A 23,557-nucleotide genomic window follows, 5' to 3' on the forward strand; every position below is an offset into this window, starting at 1 on the left:
AATGTCACTTTTTATCCACATCGGATTTAAAACACAAGCAACACAACAAAATCACTTAACAATTGTTTAATATGAAGCCTATGCACTGTTGAGTGGAGTGTCAACTTATATACATCTAACAACACTGAAGACCGTAAATTTACACAACATTAAAACTATGCTTCCCAGCTTACACGCAGCTAAACAGCCAAGTAGTTGGAAAAATAAAGTCATAGAGCAGTGCCTGAATTGGTCTAAACAAAGTGCCAGTACCCTAATTCAGCAGTTGCATGACATGACATCACATACATCTTGAACACACACACGCGCGCGCACACACACGCACACACACACAGTATTGTAAGAGTGGCCCTGTATAGTTGAATATTCAACAATTCGATCTAAGGAGCCTGATTTGACTGCCAATCTTACACTCAAATTGACGCATTGTCTGAAAATATGGTTGTGGAACAAAGGATCATTCCATTCAGCCTATATGGGGTGCTGAATGTCTTATTTTACATAGAATTGCTTGGTTTCTCCAAATAAATCATGATATATAGCCTATTATGGAACAAACTGCCATAGACACTATATATGTGATATCAGTGACATCAGCCTATTAAGGACTAATTAAAGGTAAGGGTACATGTGGACAAAAATTAGAAGCGCGGGACTCAGTAGTGGCCCATTGCCCGCGCTGTTCTAGAGCCAACTGTGCAAGAGAAATAGAAACAAAAATTTAGACAGGAACAAAAGGAGTGTCAGCATTATTCTGTAGCGTTGGGATTACTGCCAACATTTCCACTTTTGACACGTGACTCAGGTGATATATATATAAAATGTCCACCATGAATAAACTGAGGAACAGTGGGACAGCGGTTCTTTACTTGTACCTGCACTACATAATACAACACTGAAAACTGCCCATTCATTTAAAAATATTTGTTAACAGTTACAAATATCTTTAAACCTTTGAATGCAACAGGTTGTAATGATCATCCTTTTTGTCCCAAAATATCCAGAAAATGACAGTCTGGAGGAAATGTTGACTATGACATGAACAGTCTAGCAATATAAAAAAATACAAAAAAACTTCTGTTAGCTGTGTCTGGCCAGGTCAGAGTTCAGATACACCACAGTTGCTGTGATATCGTCCCTGTACATTCTAGCTAGGTCCTCTGGCAAAGTGAGCATAGAGGCCAGCCTCTCGTGGCACAGTTCTCCATACTCCCCAGTGCCCAGAGCGTGTCTGATGAGGTGTGTAGCAGCATTGGTATCTAAAGCGGGGGAGGCACGGGCCTGGCGTTTCAGCAAGAGTTCATGCATCTGACCCAATTTCATCTGCCTCTCAGATGGAGAAACGGGAGCCTAGGAAAAAGAAAGCTCAGTTAAAAAACACTTTTACTGGATAAGCTTACAATACAATAAATGAAAGAAACAAATTGCAAGGTTTAAGGTGAACGTTGTGTGCTGTGAATCAGCTCCTCGCACAAACCTGTAGGTGAATCCCACTAAGGTGCTCTCCGACAAGTCGTACAGCCTCCTCGTTCCCTAGTTCATCCCACAGCCCGTCAGTGCCGAGGATCAGGAAGCGGTCCTGAGGTCTCAGCTTGTGACAGGTTATGTCGGGTGCCACATCCAGATAGGGTGGAGTTAGGTAGTTAGGTGGAGTGTAGTGGTACAGGTTGAGAGAGTCCAAGTCGACTCCAGGTTCCAGGCAGGCTAAAATGCTCTGCTGCAACTCAAGGCTCCACTTGAATCTTACGTCACCAAACGCACGGAGGGGCATCAGAACCTTGATAGCACAATAAAATCTTAGGATCAGGGACTTCTAAATTGAGAAATCAACTCATTAAACAGTGCCTGTTAAGTGTAAGGTTGGGCAATAAGACCCGGTGCTAATATGGCACCGGTGCCAAAACGACCGGTATTTGCATGCACTTCTCTCTGATGCTCCAAAACAGACATTGCCTGCAACAGAAGCATTGCTGCATGTGACGCTAGTTAACACTACACTGCAGGACAGCAGGTAACGGAAGCCTACCGTTAGCTTAGCTGGATTAAACACGGTTAATATGCTGACAGTGTGACTGTATTTCGCTGTACAGGACGTAACAGTCTGCAGCTGTCGGAAAAACAACACAGACGGTATGCTTACTTATAATCCTTGTGGTGCATTAAACATTTATTGTAAATACCCTTTTTCCATCTGGTGGTTGTTTTTGTCATTTAACAGCAACTTACTGGTAAAATAAGTTATTGTTATGACATTATTAATAAATAATTTAATTTTGACCATGTGGCTTTAGCAATAAATAAGCCATTCTTCAATGTCGTTGACTGTCATTCTGTGCTTATTTTTAAAAATAAAACATTTTTTTAGTAGTATTAGTTCAGGCACGGACATTGTTTCAAAAGTATCAATTTAGCACCGGTATTGGGGGAAAAAAATAAAACAATACCCAACCCTAGTTAATTGATTTGCATTAAAGAACTCTCACCCCGAGCAGTCGGTCATCTGTGACCACTGTGTCTCTCTCTGAGGGCGGGTGCTGGGCCTTGATCCGCTCCATCTCAGCATGGTTCTGTGAGTTGTGGTCTTGGGAAAGGGGCAAAGCGCTCCATGAACCGTCCTCCTTCAGTACCCCCAAAACTGCTCGGCAGTCACCGGAATTCGCCACGTGGATCCTGTCTGTGCCAACGTGAGCCACACAGGCAGTGCAACCAGCAAATGCAACCTGGACAGGTGATGGGTATCAACATTGTGTGTGGCTGTGAATTCACAGAAGCAGCAAAGAAAGGTTCATGTTGGTACCTGGATGGCTGTGCTTCTCATCAGATCATTGGAAAAGGGAACTTGAGCCTCCAAGGAGATGTCAGCGTCGAGCCGTTTAAAAGAACAATCCAGAGCATCCAGAGGACTAGAAAGGAGGTGGAGGAAATCATAGAGGGATACAGGAAAAATAAGTGCTGATCATAAATATGTCTAAGCACATAAATTTACAGTATATGACAATAAAATGTAGATATAGTGTTAGAATCATTCAAATATCAACAGACCACAAGCTAGGTTAACTGTATTCACTATTATGGTGTACCAAACAAAAACCCTGATAGTAAAAATAGACTATATAAAAGAATATACATGACAGGTATGCTAATCTTAAGCGTTTAAGGGGTGGCAGTAGCTCAGTCCGTAGGGAACCGGAGGGTCTCTGGTTCAAGTCCCCATATAGACAAAAGTATGGTGGTGGACTGGTAGCTGGAGAGGTGCTCTTCAGCAAGTCACCAAACCCCTAACAGCTCAGGGCGCATTTCCATGGGGAGCCCCCTCACTCTCACATCTCTCCATTTAGTGCATGTATAGGTACTGAGCATGTGTGTGTGTAATTCAGGCCTGTGTGTAGTAACAACAGAGTGTAAATTGTAATTTCCCCTTGTGGGACTAATAAAGCATACATTATTAACCCTAAAATAAAAGTAATTACTATAATGATTACATAAACCAGCAAGTGTTTGTTATTAGCTAATGCAAAATGGCAAATGAAGGGAAATAAAAACAGGCAAAGGTTAATTTCTTTGAAACAACAGGATTTGACACACAACCCAAAGAATTACCCCAATGTAAGTTTGCCAGAAATGCACGACTTTGTATTTACCCCATGCCTTCTCCATGTTCCTCACTGTCCAGTAATTCTTGCCAGAAGACTCTCAGGTGGTCAATGTAGAGGGAAGCAGATTCACGACAGTTAAAGTCTGTATGGTGTTTGTACCACTGCAAGATGGGAGGAACAGCTCTGCCATGCTCCATGCATTTCTCAAGCTCCTCCAGGATCTGCTCTGACATCATTGCAACTGCAGTGTAGTACAACAGACGCTCACTGACAGCCTGGGCACATGCCCAGCCCCCATGGCCATCAAATACTCCAAAGAGCATGCCCTTTGACTGAAACAGATTTTTTTTTTTTTTTTTTTTTTAAATCCTTTAATTTTAAAAGAAAGGAGATGGATTGAATTACAGACCAAGTGCATGCATACCTGTAAGCAGGTGGCTGCACTACGACGATCTTCGTTAGGTGTGTTAGCAGCCAACTGGTTGCTCTCAAACTTTTTCACAGCACTGAGTACCCTGCCATCAAACTCTGGCACACTCACTGTCTGGGGCACAGATGCAAGTACACACCAATGGACAGGGTTACTCATAACTGTAAATGTACCACACTGAATACTTCAATCTTTCTTGAATAAAAACAACCTTTTTAATCCTACTCTGTCTCAGGAATATAATGTCTACTTTTTTTTCATATCCTACATGTTTGTTTTGCCAGTTTCTGAAACACCTATGGCATTCATTACCTGCTCATTAGATCGCAGAATACTGTTGATTTGGACCTGACTGAGCTGGAAGTCGAGGTTCTGATGAGTTGAGAGGTGCCGCCCACTTTGGGACCGACTTCCGGACTCGTCGCTAGTAAAGCACGACCCTGATCTGGAGGTACCGTTACCCCAGGATGAGAAGTGACACTGACGGGCTGCTGGAGGTTGAGATGAGGGAAATCCTACGGAGTGGGTGTACTAAATGAACAAAAAAAAATCGGGATGACAACATACAAAATACCGTAAAATTACATAATAAGTCGGTCGGTGTACACACCTGGAATGGGGCAGTACAAGAAAGTGTCGAAGTGTAGCTTGAAGCTCTTTGAAGGATGCTGGCGCACACACGTCCAGACATCTTTAGCTAATAATGCACCGCTGTTGGTAGGGTGTAGTGCAACGTATTCACCCCAATGTCTAAGGGGGAAAGGGAAATCAACAATGTTATTTTTATGCAGTTTCCCTCCTGTCAAAGAGCGTAGCCCCTTCCTAAGAGCTCGATACAACACCAGTGTTACACCCCTACTGGCACGCCACTTGCCACTCAAGAAGCTAACGTTAACACAAGCTAACGTTAGATGTTATGTGGCACAAAATTAAGATCATACTCACGGTGCTAACGTTATAACGTTAAGCTAATATCGAGCAGCATGACGTTAACGTTACCTCTCGTTATGACATTTCTGTGGCGTTATACGTGCAAGCTAGCTAGCTAGGTGACAACTCTTTGGAACATAAAACCGAAAGTTAGCTTGCTAACTGGCTTCGCTCAGGTTAAACCACAAAATTGATTTGGTGCATATGTTAAGTAAGCAGATTGAATAATGTTACTTGATTGATTAAATACGTACAAACTCGGTAAAAATACGAATGAATCGATGTCTTCTTCTGCTGCTTTTTAGCAGTCTAACTACATGCAAGCAAGTTGCGTCACATTGTTTGTATGGAAAGCCAAAAGGGTCACAATTCGTCACAATTCTCATTGGCGCCACCTGGTGTTTAATACTGTGTTTAACACACTTAGCCAAAGAATCTTTGTCCAAAGAATCAAGAGAGATGTCAATGTTAATGTCAATGTCATATTTATTTATATAGCACATTTCCAAGACCGAGGCCTACCAAAGTACTTTACAGTAAAAGGCACAAAAAATAAAATGAAATGAAACAGATACAATAGAAGACACAGTAAATAACAAATACTAAGAAAATAGAACACAACATTCATCAAGGCGGCTCCCCTGAGACAAACGCTATTTCAAATAAATAAGTCTTCAGCAATGATTTAAAAGTGGACAAGCTTCTAGCAGTCTGCACAGCTACAGGCAATGAGTTCCACAGAGTTGGAGCAGCCACTGAAAAGGCTCGATCACCTCTGGATCTCAGTTTCGATCTAGGAACCTCTAGGACCATCAGAGATACCACTAGATAGATAGATAGATAGATAGATTATACTTTATTTATCCCACGACGGGGAAATTCTGTCGTTACAAGTAGCAGCATAGCAGCAACAGCAAAAAACAGAAAAACAAAACAATAACACACAAACAAGTAAGCACGAAAGAAATACAAGGCAAGAAATACAAGGCAAGAAATACAAGGCAAGAAATAGACAATGAAAATATGGTAGACTGAGTAAGTAAAATGCCGTCAACAAAAGGAATTTTAAAGTGCGGTTGCCATGATAAGAGAAACAATATTGCGGTGTAAGTGACGTTAAAAATTAAGTTAAGTTGAATGTGTAATTAGAGCAAAGAAGCAAGAGTCGGTAGCATAATTTAAATTATATTAACCTGAACCATAAATATTGAAAAGTAAGTACTTGTAATAAAATAATATAAATACCAATGTTAAAGATAAACAGAAAGTGTGTGATGTAGATGGGAGAAAAACAGGAACAGAAACTACAACACTATCAGGTAGAGCAGGTGTTGTAGAGTCTGACAGCGGCCGGGATGAAGGACCTGCGGTACCTCTCCTTCTTACACCGTGGGTGTATCAGTACCACCAGTAGATTGAACAGAATCTCCTGTATTGTGGCTATCACGGCACCGGCTGTTTCCATGTGGCCGGAGGTAAACAACCTTATGATAGTGATGAGGAAGAGCAACGTCATGATGATTGATAAGCAATGATAAGCTATCAATGGGGTAGCCTAACCTGTAATGTTAACTGCCAGTGCAATTATGCGATGCTATACTGGAAACTATTTGTTCCTGAACGGCTCCTTAGGAACATCTCTAAAATTCGCAAAATGTTGTCAAAGAAGGATCTGGAAATGATAATTCATGCTTTCATATCAACAAGACTCGACTACTGCAATGCTGTTTTTACCTGTTTGAATAAGTCTGCTTTAAACAAATTGCAAATTGTTCAAAATTCTGCTGCCAGACTTTTAACAGGTGCCCCTCGAAGGTCTCATATTACCCCTGTCTTGTTGGACCTCCACTGGCTCCCTGTAAAATTCAGGATTGATTTTAAGATTTTAGTGCTGACTTTCAGAGCCTTAAACGGTCAGGCCCCACATTACATCCTGGACCTTTTGAAGCCGTATTCCCCTGACCGCATTCTTCGGTCTTCTGTCCAGAACCTACTTGCAGTCCCTAAGACCCGTTATAAGACCCGAGGGGACATGTCGTTTCAGTCTGTTGCTCCCAGACTGTGGAACGCCCTGCCCCTGTCCTTGCGTCTTGCAGACACTGTCGTCTCTTTTAAAAATGATCTGAAAACATGTCTGTTTAAGAAGGCTTTTGGTTGATGGGTTTTTGCTAGTGTCATTTTAATTTTATATGTTTATATACATTTTATACTGCTTGTTTTTTACTTACTCTTTTGTACAGCACTTTGTGATTTTTATCTGTGATAAGCGCTTTATAAATAAACTTTACTTACTTACTTACTTACTAAAGATGACCAGGCACTAAAACATACAAATCCATCTGGTTTATAATAATGATGGGCTCAGTTTGTTTCATTCTGAATAATTGTCCTTCTAGTGAGGATGTTTTACTTTGTTATTTCTTATCTCCTTGTTTGATAACAGTTTACACATGTTCCCATGCCAAGAGGCAAGATCCGTTTCATGTTCACAGAAATGTCTGATTATTTGACAGTTTGCTGGAGCCCTAGGAAGAATGGGCCTCATAAAGCTCTTACGCCACACTGCTCCTCACTGCGAGGATCAGGTGTCTAAAATAACCGAAGTCTAAAGTTACAACTATGTTTTTCAATAGGGGAGATGCATAATGGTTCTCAGGTTGTTGTTTTTTTTCCCGTTTTTTTTTTTGCTTACTGTATGCATGTGGTTGCTGGGGTGTTTTTTGTGTGTTGTGCCCTGCGGCATAGTTACTTCTATGCTTAAATGATTGAATAAACTTGTTAAACTAAAACAGGTATTGGACAGAATTAGATTACGTAAATCCCAAATTATTTTCCTGCAAGAATCACATTTGACTGATATGACTAGTGTTAAAAAGGTGGCCTGGACAAGTCTTTGCAGCCCCATTTAACTCCAATGCCAGAGGGGTTATGATCCTGTCACTGGGTGCTGAAAAGGCCTTTGACAGGATTGAATGGAAATACTTGATGGAGTTTCTGGCGAGATTTGGATTTGGTGACAATTATCTTAAATGGTTGAAGCTCCTATTTACAGATCCAACAGCTGAGATATTGACCAACAATTAGATATCCCAACCATTTGGATAAAGTCCCCTCTCCCATTTTTGTTTGCTATTGAGCCCCTAGCCCTGGCCATCCAACAACCAAGAATACTAGCGGGGAAAATAGAAGAAACATAGCATATCATTTCACTCTTTGCAGATCATATTATTATTTATTTGTCCAATCTGGAATCATCTATACCAACACTAGTTATTGTACTAGAATATTTTGAGAAATTCTCTGGATATAAGGTTAATAACTCCAAATCCAAATGAGAGACAAAACCCACAGATTACCACGCTTTTCTCATCTTCTCAAAAGGGGTTTACATACTCAATATTGTTCCAGAAATTGAAAATACTGTTGCTTCTAATTATGATCCTTTAGTACAGTCTGTTACTGTATTTCTGAATAGATTGATGCCTATGCCCATCTCCATGTTAGGCCACAATAATGTTCTTAACATGTCAAATTCCTCTATTTATTTCAATCTAATCCTCTCCCACTTTCACAATCTTTCTTTTGTAAACTCAGAAACCTGTTCTCAAATTTTATATGGAGCAACAGACGTCCAAGACTGCGGCTCTCTCTACTGTATCTTCCTCATGATGGTGGTGGACTTCAAGTCCCTAATTTACAATGGTATTATTGGGCAGCATTGCTACATACAGCACTGTTTTCTTTTTCTGCTTCTGATCCTCTAGCATGGCTAACTATGGAAGATACTACAACACTGGGTCTACCCCTTCAGTCGTACTTGTATTCTACTCATTTAAAAGAACTTGGAGACAGACAAAAAAACATTTGTAAAAAATACTCTCTCTGTTTGGCATGAGGCCCACGCCCCAGTTTGCCCCAATATGGGGTAATATGGGGTAACAATGGGCTAACAGAGGTTTATGTAAAATAATTGCTTGTCTAAAGGCACAAACAAACATTATAAACACAGCATTAAAACTCATACAATGCAAGTGGCTTTTCAGAACTTATGTGACACCTGTAAAACTACATTGCTACAACCCTAAAATTCCTGACAGCTGTACTAAATGTAGTGATAGTGTTGGCACTTTGTTGCACTGCATGTGAGAATGCCAAAAAGTCCAGGCATTTTAGAAAATATGTGACTAATATGGTGGTTCCACTTGAGGCAAAGCTTTGTATATTAAGTATTTACCCTGATCACTTTGCACCGGGCTGCAAATATTATCAATCTATCCTTGCTTCAGGCTAGGAGAGTGATTGCATTGAATGCACCTTGAATGTGGTTATGATAAATGGCATCATGCTTGGCACTAGAGAAATTATCTTATGTTGCCAAAGGGAAACTAAATAAGTTCACAGAGATATGGGACACATTTATGCAGTTCGTGGAAAGTGACCAGACTTAAAATTAATGATTAAATTTGAATGGAAGCTGGCATGTCTCTTAATATAGAAAATAAACATGATCACCACTGATTTTGTTTTATCCATTTTCAGATTCAATTTCTTTCTTTTTTTCCTTGAATGTTTATATTGTTGAGGGTGGGGGAGAAGGGATGTGCACAATGTTACTGTCCCTGTGACTATATATTTTCTATGTGCAAAACAATAAATACATTGTTAAAAAAACATATTGAACAATACTCTAAAATGTCTACATATTGCCCAGCCCTTCGTCTGCCCAAACTTACTTTTCCTGACACATTTAACATTAACTTTTACATAATCTATCCCCATATACTGGAGTATGTCAAGAGTACATATGCCAATGACACCAAGATATGGCACATTAAGAAATACAAAGGTATGTGATAACAGGACATGCAAGTCATCAATTATCAGCCGTGTTATTTTGAGGGGTTAAGTCTAGATTGATCATGCTAGTAACTGTTTGTGGACTTCAGCTCGGCGTTCAACACCATCATCCCGAAAATCCTCAGCAACAAACTCTCCCAGCTCCCTGTGCCAGCCTCCACTTGTCAGTGTGTCAGAAACTTTCTGACTGACAAGAGGTAGCAGGTGAGGGTGGGGAACATCACATCCAGCACACGGACTATTAGCACTGGCGCCCCCCAGGGGTGTGTGCTCTCCTCACTGCTTTTCTCCCTCTACACCAGTGGTTCTTAACCTTGTTGGAGGTACTGACCCCCACCAGTTTCATATGCGCATTCACCGAACCCTTCTGATGATGGCCAAGCGGGGCGTGTCATCACGAATCATATCGGGGTGTGTGTCTTGACCTCTGCCGAACCCCTGAGACTGACTCACCAAACCCCTGGGGTTCGATCGAACCCAGGTTAAGAACCACTGCTCTACACCATGACTGCACCTCAGGAGACCCATCTGTTAAACTCCTGAAGTTTGCTGACGACACAACTGTCATCGGCCTAATCCGGGACGGTGATGAATCGGCCTACAGACGGGAGGTGGATCAGCTGGCTCTCTGGTGCAGTCAGAACAACCTTGAGCTCAACACGCTCAAGACTGTGGAGATGATCGTGGACTTCAGGAAGAGATCCCCCACTCTTCTCCCCATCACCATACTCAGCTGTGTCTGCTGTGGAATCCTTCATGTTTCTGGGATCCACTATATCCCAGGACCTGAAGTGGGAGCCCAACTCAGACACAATCATCAAAAAGGCCCAGCAGAGGACGTACTTCCTGCGCCAGCTCAGGAAGCTCAACCTGCTAAGGAGCTGCTGATCCACTTCTACACAGCCATCATCCAGTCTGTCCTCTGCACGTCCATCACTGTCTGGTTTGGATCTGCCACCAAAAAGGACAGGAGCAGACTACAACGGACAGTTAGGACTGCAGAAAAGATCATCGGTGCCAACCTGCCCTCCGTTCATGACTTATACACCTCCAGAGTCAGGAAACGGGCAGGAACCATCACTGCAGACCCATCTCACCCCGGACACAACCTGTTCCAGCTTCTCCCCTCTGGTAGGCGCTACAGAGCACTGTACGCCAAAACCAACAGATTCAGGAACAGTTTCTACCCACAAGCCATCTCTCTGATGAACAGCTGACTTCTTACCAGTGTCAGTGTCAGGTTTAATTCTGGTCAATAACCCAGTAACACTGTCTCTACAGCACCTGTTCACTGGTTCCACTTATTATTCCACTTATTTAGTATTTAGTATTATTCATCATTCTCATTCTCATATCTCACTTTTTATTTATTATTTTCTATTTACTTATCATTCCCATTCTCTCATCTCTCTTATTTGTTATTCATTCATTGTTCTCATTTTCTATTTCAGAACTGTCCATAATGTTCATACTGTTATATAATAACATAATACTATTTATCCCGGTATCCTTGCACTATGCTCCACATTTAAATAATTTTATTGATCTCTTCATTGCACTCATGCCTCTATGTTGTTCTTTTTAGAGTATGTCTATATTGTGTGTATATATTAGTGTGTATATTTTTTGTTTTGGTTGTTTTGTGTGTAAGCACAGTGTGAGCTACAATGCTCCAAAGAAAAATTCCTTGTGTGTGTCCTCATACCTGGCAAATAAAGCAGATTCTGATTCTGATATACTTTACAGAAATTATGAATCCTTTTAATCAAGAAGATTTTCAGAGCTGTCAGATATTCTAGTAGGCTACTTTTTGGTGCCTAGTAGTTGAATTAAGAGTAGGGGAGAGCCGGGACAGTTGAAACACTTTTTAATTAAACGTAATTTACAAAGCGGTCGTATCATACTGAAAGCTGATATTTTGTCACTAGCAACCTACACTTGTCATCTGTCAAATACAGTTGTATTTTCAGCTTTGGACAATACCGTTCAGGAGTTATTGCAGCAAAAGTGGGACGTGCGTAATGTTTCATCTGTCCCTCCAGGACGGGACGAATGAAACAGCATGCGGGGACGAATGAAACATACAGTTTGAGCCATATAAACTTCCAACAACTTTAATATTTTACTGTATATCATGGATGGTACTTCCAAGAGGTGTTATTATAGATAGATTGTTGCAGGACTATGCGCCTTTGTGAATGTCGGTTAATAACTAATTGCCGTCATCCTGAAGCGCGTATGAAGCGGTTATTGAAATATCATGCACTGTGGATGACTGTGCTATATTTATAGCTAGAACAGTAAGTTTTTCTATTTATATCATGTTTCTATTGTGGGAAATGTTGTTTCACTAGGTTTTTACATGGGTTAGACCACTGGAAATCCAAAAAAACGCCCCCCAACCCGTCAGTCTCCATAGGATAACATGGGAAAACTCGACCCCACCTACCTGGTGGGCTCAAATATATTTTCATCATTCTAAAACTGCTTTTCCATGTCTCGCCTCCATAAATAATTGTATGAACACAGACATTTGTGCATTTACTTAAAATGCATGGAGTTCCAGCCAGGTCTGGGGAAAGTTGATACAGCTGTTTCAACTGTCCCGACACGGACATATGACATTACAGCCTGTTTTGCTTCTCATATAAACAAGCATGAAATATGAAAGTCTGGGATTGTGGAGAACACTAACTGGTCTACCGAATAAGCATGTAGTCAAACCTTTAAATGAAAAACACTCGTTAATAATCAAAAAAATGTGACCGCTAATGAAGTTTACTTTTGACCATCAAAACGCGATTATCGGCTGTAACTCCGTGATGAAAGGAAATAACAGGAAGATATTTGGCTGATAGGAGGAGGTTAACATGCTCTATGTTCAGACCTGAGGAAGTCTGTCTATCATCATTACACTCGGAGAAAACTGGAATGTTTCATCCGTCCCGCGTTTCAATCGTCCCGGCTCTCCCCTACTGTATATTTGAAAATCTGCTTACTGTTCATGTAGTCATAGACAGGTATTTGCAGCAATTAACTATCATCATCTGAAACCTTTTTAAGAATAGACCAAGATAAAATGTACAATAAAAGGCAAATGTGATGCCATTAGGTTCTTAGTGTGACACTGCTTATTAAATTTAAGCAGCTAACAATGAAAATAGCTCCTCACCACTTTTATTACATTTGTGGGATTGATTTATTTATAAAGTGTGAGCAACCAGTGCCTACTGATGTCTGGCAATACAAAACTAAGCACTACAAAGTTGTGCATGTTCTTTAGGCTACTCAAATGGCAAAGGATATCTGTGCTTGATTAGTGTGGCCTGATCTTCTTCTATACTGATTAGATAATTTGGGTTCAAATCTATTGGCTGTGAAAACCACAGTTGTCTAATAAGCATCTGGTGACATGTGGCGTTTATTAAAAGTGTAGTGCGTTTATTAAACGCCAGGTGGCGCCAAAACGGCGTTTAAAACGCCTTGAGAATTGTGACAAACTCTGACCCTTTTGGCTTTCCATAACATCGCACCCATAGACTGTATATTATTGAACTATTGAATTATTAATATTAACGGTCTATGATCGCACCTCAAAACGGCTCGAAACACGTGTCGACGTCACACGGACATACTGCGCGGGCGTCAACATCGTGTTACTATGGTAACGTGATGTGTCGACGTTCTGTTACCAACGGCAAACGCTTAGCTATGATTTTGATAATTGGCAAATATGTTAATATGTTGTAATGTCACCTTAACTTACCGTAACCTTTGTTTAGTGAGAAGTGGGGATACGCTAACGTTAATACTCCTAAAGCAAAAGTGTGTACATTAGCTTGAAGAGAAATCGAACTTTGAAAAGCAACTGGCATCGAAGTTATAGTTTGCTAGCTTCGATCATTAGCGATAACGCTAGCTACCCGTACATTTTTGTTCGCTCGCTACCGTTAGCTAGCTAGCGAGTACTGAAAATAGCACACTATATAATGCTAAATGTGGTTGAATAAGAGATTATATTCTTGTAGCTAATATTAAGTTAGTCATACTTTGGTGACATTTAACCGTTGTAAATGGTTTTTAAACCATTGAGGCATTAAAAGAGTGGCATGGATAATACAGTGGTTTACAGCAGCCGCCGTAACGTGAATAGTAAGTGACGTTAATGCCAACTCCAGATATGAACATTTTGTATTTGTATATGTAGCTTATGTAACATTATACATTTACAGATTTATGCCTGTTTGGTTAACATTGCTTTTTCATTGTTCTGCTTTCAGCCACAAGGACAGATCTTAATCTGCTGCTTGAGTGCCTGAAGTTTCAGATGAAATGTCCGGATTTGCAGAAACAAGCTCTTCTCGCGATTCACTCAATCTGTGAAAAAAGAGGTACAATAATAGTGCTAACTCTAAACATCAATGACAAAAACTTGGCCTTGCCTCTAACCATCTCCTACATACACCTACAGCACCATAAGTCAGATTTGTTGTTGGACACGTTTGCTGATATAATGACACAATATGAATCTAAGTCAGTGATGCATGTATGTATTCAGCATTACACCCTGACATATCTTCTTTTTACTGTCTGTTTCACTTTAAACTTTAATTATTTCAGAGGATAATGTGGACCTGCTGAGAGAAATGGGAGGTGTGGCATTTGTGTATAACCTCTCCAAATCCAGTATTGTTCGTTCAGATGTAAAGGAGACTGCACTATTTACGCTTGGCACGTTAGCAGAGGCCAATGGTAAGTGTGTGTGTGTGTGTGTGTGTGTGAGAGAGTGTGAGTGTGTGTGAGAGTGTGAGTGTGTGTGAGAGAGAATGATTGAGTGAGTGTTGCTGAATCACAATTCAGGGCTGTATTTTGTTAAGGGTGCAGTCCAAAAAGTTGTGTCCTTTGCAGTAGTTGAAGATTAGATTTTTGACCCCAAACGAGACAACTCAGCCATACAGGGATCAACACTATGCATTTAGGTTGTCCTTGTCATCTTGTAAAGTTAAACTTTTACAAGTTTACAGGCAGGAAGTTGCCCTTAAGTGGTAAATATCGGTGGTAAGGGTGGGCGCCAAAACACATAATAGGTTGTCTGACAAAAACTGTAGTATGTTAATGTTAATCTTTTCCATTTGTCTATAGTTTGTTGGAATCTAAAAGCTGCAAAAGACACACAGGATAGTTTTGTCACCCTGTCCTTGACATACAGTTTTAAAAATGTGGACACCAGAGACTGTCGTCCTGAATTGAGATACAGCATATATGTGTTATAAGTATACAAACCTGTGTATTACCATATGTGCATAATATCACATTTCACTATTCATGTTTATGTAGTGGTTTAATGCAGTAGTTTCAAGTGCAAGTCATTTTCTTTTAATGGCTTTTAAATTTAAATTTTGATAATATACTATTCATCTTTCCTTCTGGTAGTGTATTGCAAGAATTCTCTGTGCAGAAAGGAGACATTCGCAGACCTTGCTGATTTTTTGATGAAAGAAGACATCCCACTAACACAGAAAAGAGTGTCTGTCTATTTGCTGTCTGTGTTGGTAGCCAACAACAGTAAGATCAAGCTCCTCACCTGACAAAATGAGTCAAAGCTACAGGATTGGTTGTCTCATTTATGTGCAATTTTTTTCTGTCACAACATACATTTTCTTTGCTTTGTTTTAGTTTTAAGCTCATGAAAGACATGTCATGCACGTTAAACGAAATATACAGTACTTTTTATAGCCCTCATGTGTCTGTGTGCAATTGCAGAATCAGGACAGACTCTAGGCCAAACCAGTGGCTGCCTAGATATTCTACTGCAGCTTTTCAGGTATCTCGCAATTCTAAACAGCAGTTATACAAAGTATGACGGAAATTGTATTAAAAAACACTCATAAAAGCCTATACAGTACATAGAAGTTTAATAGTATACATGTTTGCAGGACCACTTCCCCTGTCTCCACAGAGGCTACATCGACAACAGCTAATGCTACTCAAACCTACCAACTTTGGGCCTCTGTGTCTAGTGCTCTCTGTGGATGTGTCAACAACCCTCAGAATGGTAGTATCATCTGTGTGTTTTGTACCTTGTACTGAGCAGTTCATATGTAAAACATTGATGTCATGCCATCTAGGCAACTACTTTCAAGTCAAATTATAGAGTACCGCATAAGTTTATATCTGAAGTAAGAGCAAAAACTGTTTTTGCTTTTCTCTTCCAGAGGATGGTCAGCGTATTTGTGTAGCAGCCTTTCCCATAATAAAAGTCTGGCTTCAGCAGATTGCTTTGCCACGCACTGAGATTTTCCAACCCATATGTTCCTTTATAGCAATGACAGTTGCAAACAACTGTAAGTAGAAGGGGCCAAATGGCTTGAGCTAAACCGGTTATATTTTATGTTTATGTTAAACATCTAAATTGAAACAAAAACTGTGATTGTTAAATGTTTATTACATCTTTGTTGTTGCAGCCTGTGTTCAGGAGAGTTTTTCTGCTTCGGGGGGTCTGGATACTCTCACTCTTGCACTAGTTCGTCTAGCTTCTGCGGCAGATACAAGCTTGTTGTCTTGCCAGCTTTCTGTCACTATATCCAAGACCCTGTCAGCTTGCATCACAGATAACTGTGTGTATCACTCACTCTCTCACACACACACAAACACATACATATATATACACAGTATATACACTGTACATACACCTTAATAGTTCACTTAAACAACCAAAGTGTCTCCTTCCTCCACAAACTATTCTTTGTAGCGTCCTTGGCTTCAGGTCTGGCTCAGTATGGCGTGGTTTCCCACCTCTTCTCCCTGCTGACTAGCACACATCTGCACCCTGAGGACAGGCTCTCTGTTTTACTCACCCTGGGCCACTGCACTGAATCTTCTGGTAAGACTGCACAGTAGTGTGCTGTTTTTGCCAACATATCTTCTGGTAGTGGACTGTGTTTCCACTTTATGTTTTTACACACTTTACACTTTCGACCACCGCTGCGGTCTTTTGTTTCTTCCTGTTTGTAGAGGAGCACCAGTCCCAGTTGGTGCAGTGTGGAGGCCTGCCCCTTATCATAACCCTACTCACAGAAGATACAAGTGAGGAGGTTAGGAAGGCTGCTACATTCATATTGCAGACCTGCAAACAGGCCAGTAAGTCATCATCGTGTGTTGTTTTGCACTATTACTCAAGAAGTACGGTAATATAAATTCTTCATTTGCACCATTGCCACAAAAATGTCTTTCCTTCTCCCTATATTTACTTATGTGCATTTTACTTTTGAAACAATAATATAAACAAGTTTTCTTTCTCTTGCATATTTAAGTGACTGAGAGTACATGGCTCAGTGTAGCACTGTGATCTCGAGGCAATAAAGATCAGGGTTAATCATTTTCTTCCTTTTAACCATTTTTGAATTGAATTTCCACTTTCCTATTTCCAATTTCAATTTTTTGCATTCCTTTCACATAACTACAATTATACGCATATTTAAATGAGTTAGTTCTTTAGCTTTCTTCATACTTTTATGAGAGTGAAAGTTAGATCTAATAATAAATAAATAGAATAAATGATTGGAATAATATGTGGGGTGAATGTAAAATATGTAACTCTCATAATGACTTTGTTTGTCTTTGTCTGTAAAGCCATGTCCTTGGGAGTGCCTGAAATCACAGCGAGACAGGGGGAGGGTGTAAATGTGACCCCTGCTACAAATATGGGTGGCTTCAGAAGCTCAGCCAGAGAGCTGCTGCGCAGGATTGACCTGCTAGAGAAGAGACAAGCAAAGGTCCGATATACATTCCCACACATGGCCACAATGTAGTCGGCATGTAGCGTGTTGACACATGGTGTGTGCTTGTGTCCATTTTTAGGAGGCTAATGATCAACAAGAAGACACAGAACCATTAACTTTAACCAAAGGGCTAGGCCAAGTGCCTCTGCCTCGGTCCCCACCTTTACTGCTGCCTCTGCAGCTGAAGGAGAGGATTAAAACCATTCCCACAGGATATAGACAGAACAGCACTCTTGAACATATTGAAGCAGGGGGGGACAATTACATTCAAACTTTCAGAAACGTGATCAAGAATAGGAATGACAGTAAACTTAAGCACATGAGCTCCAATATAAGTATTCAAGAAGAGAAGGCTAAAACCAGTGAAGGGGATATGTGGTGCTCCGTGTGCAAGGGTACCGGGGCCCTAAAGTCTTCACATCTGCAGTCACTAGAGGGAGGCAAGGAGCCTCATACAGCAGACAGGTCAGTAGAGTTCCTCAGTGTTGATTACTTCTTAATGAGATAAGCTTGAATGAAATGATAGTTTATCAACATTACTTTTTCTTCTGTTTTTGTTTAGTCAGTTGTTTAAGCCCCCAGCACCAGTGAGGTACAGTGTACCAAAAGAAATTAAATGTATTGATGTGGAAGGTAAGAGTCACGGCTTCACACCACTTTTTTTGTGTACATTTTAGTTTTCACTAGATGTGCAGTTTCAGGCATGTTTTTTCAAGTGATATATTTTATGTTAAGAGTTACAGCACCATGAGACGAGTAAGACAGGGAAAATCTCAGCGGAGGAACGCTCACTTTCTAGTATACGGTGTGCAGGTAGGAAAACAAGATGCTGGCCCTCAGTGAAAGGCTTTACCTCTTGTATTATCAAATGGTTATTGAGAGTTCAACAAGCATAGTGAAAGGGTCAGCCTGTATTTTCTGTGATAGTGTAATATGTTATTTTAAGAAAACTTGTCCAAGCTTACTTGGGACTTTGTAATAAGGCTACACAAATAATCAACATTATATTTATATTTATAAACTTTAAGGGATCATTCAGTTAAATTATTGTAAAGCCAACACTGGATTTCCACCACGGTATTCCTTGTATCCCTATTCTTTCACTCCTTTAGGTTGCGTGCTGCCTTTTGAGGAGGTGACAAGTCGGACTTTTGCGTCTCTCCAAAGCTCCTGCCACCACAGCTGTGACATGCACAAGGTTCTCCAGGAGGCCACAGATCAGTTCAGGACTCGTCACTTCAACCTTCTGTTCAGGAGAGAGTACCAAGACCACAGAGTGGAGAAGACAGATTCAGATCCTGAGAGAGTTTCAGCTGCAGAACCACAGGGAAGCTGGGAGAACTGGAGAGGTAAGCAAAATTCAACATATGCACAGGAAATCCTTCTTATGAAAAGAAGTAGTTCCAGTCAAACAATGTGTTGCTCATGGACAAATTTTTGGGATAATAAAGGTTACCTAGACCTTGACATGGTGGAGCAACATTAAAGACTTTGTATTCACATTAAATATAGGAATGGACAGTGTTCCTGACAGTTGAACCTCATTGCTGTCTTCCATATACTTACCCCACAGTATTGCCCTGTGGATGCTCACAATGATAAATAATAAAATGTTAAATGTGTGTGTAGTGTGAAGGCGCGACAACTTACATTTTATCGTGCAACCCTGGTTTGTAAAATGACAAGTAAATGAACCTTGTACCCTTGTTACTACAGGGTGTGAGTGTGTGAAAGTGCATGTTCTACTTTTAGGTTGGCAATTTTTTGATATTTTATGAGTGCTCAAGTTTTACATTTTGTTACCCTGTTCCCTTTAACCTAGTGATTGATTGATTTTTTTTTTTATTAGACCATTTCATTATGTAAGCAAAACAATGTCAGCCCTGGGGCTTTTTTCCATGGTCCTTTAGGTAAGGCTAGCATTGGCTAACCTGATACTGCTATATGGGCTAAATATTTCTGCATTTAATAGGAAAAGATAGTATACTATACGGATATTAAAACCTGGGCATGGGCTACATTTCAGACTTTGCCCCTAACATATGCTACATAATATGTGCATTGAATTATGGGTATTGTGCTTAACTTGTGCTTTCATTTCTTGACAGCTATAAAAGGCTGTATTTGTAAAATATGTAGACTAGTGACATCTCCTCTAAACTTTATCATAGTGCATACCTCAGTCAAGATAAATGTTCAAACATTACCAATGAATACGTTAGATCCTGTCTAGAGTTGATTAAATATGAGAAAACCTTTCAGTCGGTAAACATGCCTCATGCATGATGCTGTTGTTCCAAACTCTTTTTTATGGTACAAAACATTTTTACTCTCCTTGTCCATTACTTCATAATTGTTACTTTAATATCCTCAGTTTAAATCAGACGTTATTGTCTTTAACTACTGCTATGAAATGTCTGATTTCTATTCCCCTGTAAAAGAGGTCTGCCTGACTCCTATACGTAAAGGAACAGGGAAAGGCAAGACCTCCCCTCCAGAACGCCAGTGGAAGAAGCACAATGGTAAGAACTATGCAGCAAGTGGATCTATATAGCTCTTTAACATACCAATGTCTTTAAGTACTGTAGGGATCTAACAAATCAACAATACATTTTAAAACACAATTTTGTTGTAAGCCACTAAACCATCATACATGTACAATATTGTGTAGGTGTGTAATTTGGGTGTCTTCTTCTTCTTCTTCCATCATAGGTATCACTTTGACTCCACGGTACAGTGGAGCTAAAAAGCAGATATTTACCTCTTATAACAGTACCGGTATGTATATGACATAATCACAGCTACATAGCAGTTGTTGTTGTCCTTGTCCTATTTTTGTTATATTCAACAGCATTGGCCTTATCACTCCTCCTCTCAGGTCCAAGCTTGACTCCACTGAAAAGGACTTGTCTTTCTGAAGGTAGATATGTGAGATCAGATGAGGGTATTTACAGTAGATGACTTAAAAGTGTGTGTGAACGTTATGATTGAGAGCCTGTGGGGAGAGCTGTCCTCTGTAGTGTGTTCTTGGCATTATACAAACCAAAGAGCAGAAGGAATGTTGAACTGCAGCCAGTGTTCTCACAGTGCAGGCTAGAGCTGGTTCAGAGCTGCACAGCTGTATTAAGCTGTTTCACACTCTGTATAACACTGTGTGTGTGTGTGTGTGTGTGTGTGTGTGTGTGTGCGTGTGCGTGTGTGTGTGTGTGAGAGAGAGATTGAAAGGGTGTGCAGTGATGTTTTTGTACTAAGCCAGTGACATGGTGTTAAAGGAGGAGGCATTTTAGTCTGTTCCATCTTATGATTGTGCGTGTTCTGTACTTGCATTACATTCACTATACTGTTAAGTAAAAGTATATATGTTGTAGCTGTATTTGCCATCAGTCCTATTTTTTACCTTCTGCTTTCCAATTCTGCCAATTCCTATGCTTTTAGTCAAATCAAATTTTCTGTAGCCTGAAAGTGTGTGCTGTGTGTTGCAACATTGGTGCAGAAGCACTGTTGTTGAGTTCAGTCTTTCTGTGCTGTCATTTGCTGTATCTTTATACCTCTTGGCCAAATGCATTTCCCAATGCTCACAATGTGTGAGTGCACACCTAGAACAGGTTTGTCTTCCACTGCACAGTCCACCTTTTATTATGTCTCTGTCAAGTTCAGCAGTTTTTTACGCCCTTCTTTTCTTTTCTATTATTCATTTTTCTGTCTGCCCCTTTCTTCTTGCTTACTCTCCCTCATCAGTCATTCTTCCCCTCCTGTATTGTTTGTTTGATGATGTTGTTGAGTAACAAAATGAGTTTCTCAGAGACTGCGAGAACCTGGCGTCCTATGAGTCTTTTTCACACACAAACGCAAACTGATTTATGTTTCAAATACAGAGAGAAGAAAAGGGAATAAAAGTGGAAATCCTGCTCTTAATGATGAGCCGAGAACAAGCACAGATCAATCTTCCACTGTAAGAGATCAAAATAATATTTTTTTTTCAAAAATGTATTTATTGATATTTATATTGCCTTCTTGGATTTCTAACAGCTTTTTGATGCTATAATTGTATGCTGAAATGCATTGAAGTGTAAAACATATTTGAGGAATACAATGAGGAAATGTACAGTGAAAAGTTGCGATGGGATGTGAGAATCATTTCTCATTTAACCAGAATTATTTGGCTCTGATACTACATTATAGCATTGCTTGCGCACTGCAAACCGTAATACAGAGTGTTTTTTTATTTATTTAAAGTGAAAATGAATCCATGGCACAAAGGGGAAAAGATATTTAAATGTATGCCCGCATTTTACCAAATTGGAAAAAAACGTTACAGGCAATACATTCAAGACAATATGAAAATCAAAAGACTTTGCTTGAAATGCAAATGGAACAAATTGCTGCATTTATTTATGTAGAAACTGAAAATGATTATCTGACTTGGTCATCTCTTGCATTATTACAAGTTGATCCGTCAGCTCAGCAGAGTCTTAAAACACAAATTACAGAGCCTCCTTGAATACACAAGCAGGACTTTCAAAATAGTCTTTGCAACTGCAGTACCATGCAATTATGACCTAACCACAACATCAGGTGTCACGTCTCAACAAGAGGGTTTTCATAGGATACTGAAATCATTTTATAACTGTATGATAGGCTTTGAAGAATGGCTGCGAGTACTTGGTGCAATGTGTTAATAATGGGCTGAAATGTGGAAGTATACACCAGTATATTCTATAAACATTAGTCACACAGGCATCTTTAGCAGATGATTTTAAACAGGAAAAACATTGATTTTAGATTTGATTATTCTATTAAGTGGAGCTTTAGTAACTAGCCCATGTGTAAAAGAAGACATTAACAGTTGACATAAGAGGCACAGATATTGTACTGAATGATGTCAAGTGTGCATTCATGCATGTGAGATTTGTTCCATAATCCACACTTTCCTGTCCATTTGACAGATTGTCTTATCTTTACTTTTCTGCCTTCCTTATTACTAATCATAGAGAAGGGAGAGGAAAGACTTCAGCCGTGAGGAGGTTCGTTACCTGCTGCACGGAGTGAAGACTTACGGCTTCTCCTGGAACACCATCTTGTGGTCATACAACTTCCAACCTGGACGCACCAATGTTGACCTGGCCAAAAAATACAGGAGGCTAATGGCAAGAAAGAGAAACTCTCCTTAAGTAAGACGTTTGGTAGTTTTCTTTATAAATGTGAAATTGCCCTCGGATGAACTACTGATTGTTTGTTTGCCTTCCGAAAGGCACTGCATAAACCTGGTGCTGAGATCCTGGGCCAGCCTATTAATAATGGCTCCCTGTAAATAATAACTCTGACTTGGCTGTATTTATGACTCTGACTGTATTCATTGGAAAAAAATCCAAAGAAGCGTTTACTTTATATACTCATAATATATTGTACTCTCAGTATTTATAAAAAGAAATTTAAAAATGTTTTTGCAGCTCTTGAGTGCTTTATGTTGTAAATTGTTTGTATTTGTTATGTTAAAGCATTAAAACAGGTATTTAAGATTCTTAAATTTCCGTCAGCTTCTTCTCTGTCAAATATGATGTTAGAGTTGAAATATGCAAACAGACTTTCATAAGCTTATTTAATTAAAAAATGTAGCTGCAGACACTACTACGTACATGTTCTAAGAACAGAGTCAATTGAGACTAAATCAGAAACTATTTTTGTAAAAAATGAATTGGGCCAGATTTAGAGTGAATGTATAACAATTGAAGAGTTTTAAAATCCTTATTTCATTGTAGCACCACCTATTGATGAATCACCACCACTGTGTTGCCACATCTGCCAGATTTGATTTCAACAGCACAATGGGTTGATGAGTTGTGGCAGTAAAAAGACCCAGCCCTAAACACATTGGAAAACATTCATACTCATTTTGTGTCATAATTGTTCTTTAAGCCAGATCAGGTTTGCTGTGTACCAGTTTGGATACCATTGGACCGGAA

General features: G+C 39.9%; 2 protein-coding genes across 3 annotated transcripts; one reads left to right on the forward strand and one right to left on the reverse strand.

Moving 5' to 3' along the window:
• Positions 1–55: 55 nt before the first annotated feature.
• pdp2 (putative pyruvate dehydrogenase phosphatase isoenzyme 2) lies at positions 56–5,304 on the reverse strand. The gene is made up of 9 exons (XM_032524535.1): positions 5,211–5,304; positions 4,637–4,776; positions 4,339–4,557; positions 4,021–4,140; positions 3,642–3,928; positions 2,798–2,903; positions 2,484–2,720; positions 1,478–1,777; positions 56–1,350 (listed from the first exon to the last, which is right to left on the reverse strand). Exons 2-9 carry the CDS (start codon positions 4,715–4,717, stop codon positions 1,081–1,083), a joined length of 1,620 nt encoding a protein of 539 aa, XP_032380426.1. The 5' UTR covers positions 4,718–4,776; positions 5,211–5,304; the 3' UTR covers positions 56–1,080.
• An 8,058-nt stretch (positions 5,305–13,362) lies between these two features.
• terb1 (telomere repeat binding bouquet formation protein 1) lies at positions 13,363–23,121 on the forward strand. 2 transcript variants are annotated; one of them, XM_032524516.1, is made up of 20 exons: positions 13,366–13,965; positions 14,094–14,204; positions 14,434–14,565; positions 15,247–15,378; positions 15,577–15,637; positions 15,750–15,868; positions 16,029–16,157; positions 16,278–16,430; positions 16,565–16,696; positions 16,828–16,953; positions 17,446–17,588; positions 17,674–18,059; positions 18,157–18,227; positions 18,330–18,407; positions 18,707–18,943; positions 20,036–20,116; positions 20,307–20,372; positions 20,473–20,514; positions 21,470–21,546; positions 22,586–23,121. In XM_032524516.1, the coding sequence occupies exons 1-20, from the start codon at positions 13,923–13,925 to the stop codon at positions 22,763–22,765; spliced, it is 2,499 nt and encodes an 832-aa protein (XP_032380407.1). In that variant the 5' UTR covers positions 13,366–13,922; the 3' UTR covers positions 22,766–23,121. The 2 variants fall into 2 exon arrangements, with proteins under 2 accessions (XP_032380408.1, XP_032380407.1); XM_032524517.1 differs by lacking the exon at positions 21,470–21,546 and having other exon boundaries at positions 13,363–13,965.
• Positions 23,122–23,557: the final 436 nt, after the last annotated feature.

Source organism: Etheostoma spectabile, chromosome 8 (assembly GCF_008692095.1).
Source record: "Etheostoma spectabile isolate EspeVRDwgs_2016 chromosome 8, UIUC_Espe_1.0, whole genome shotgun sequence".
In the NCBI taxonomy this organism is placed as follows: Eukaryota; Metazoa; Chordata; class Actinopteri; order Perciformes; family Percidae; genus Etheostoma; species Etheostoma spectabile.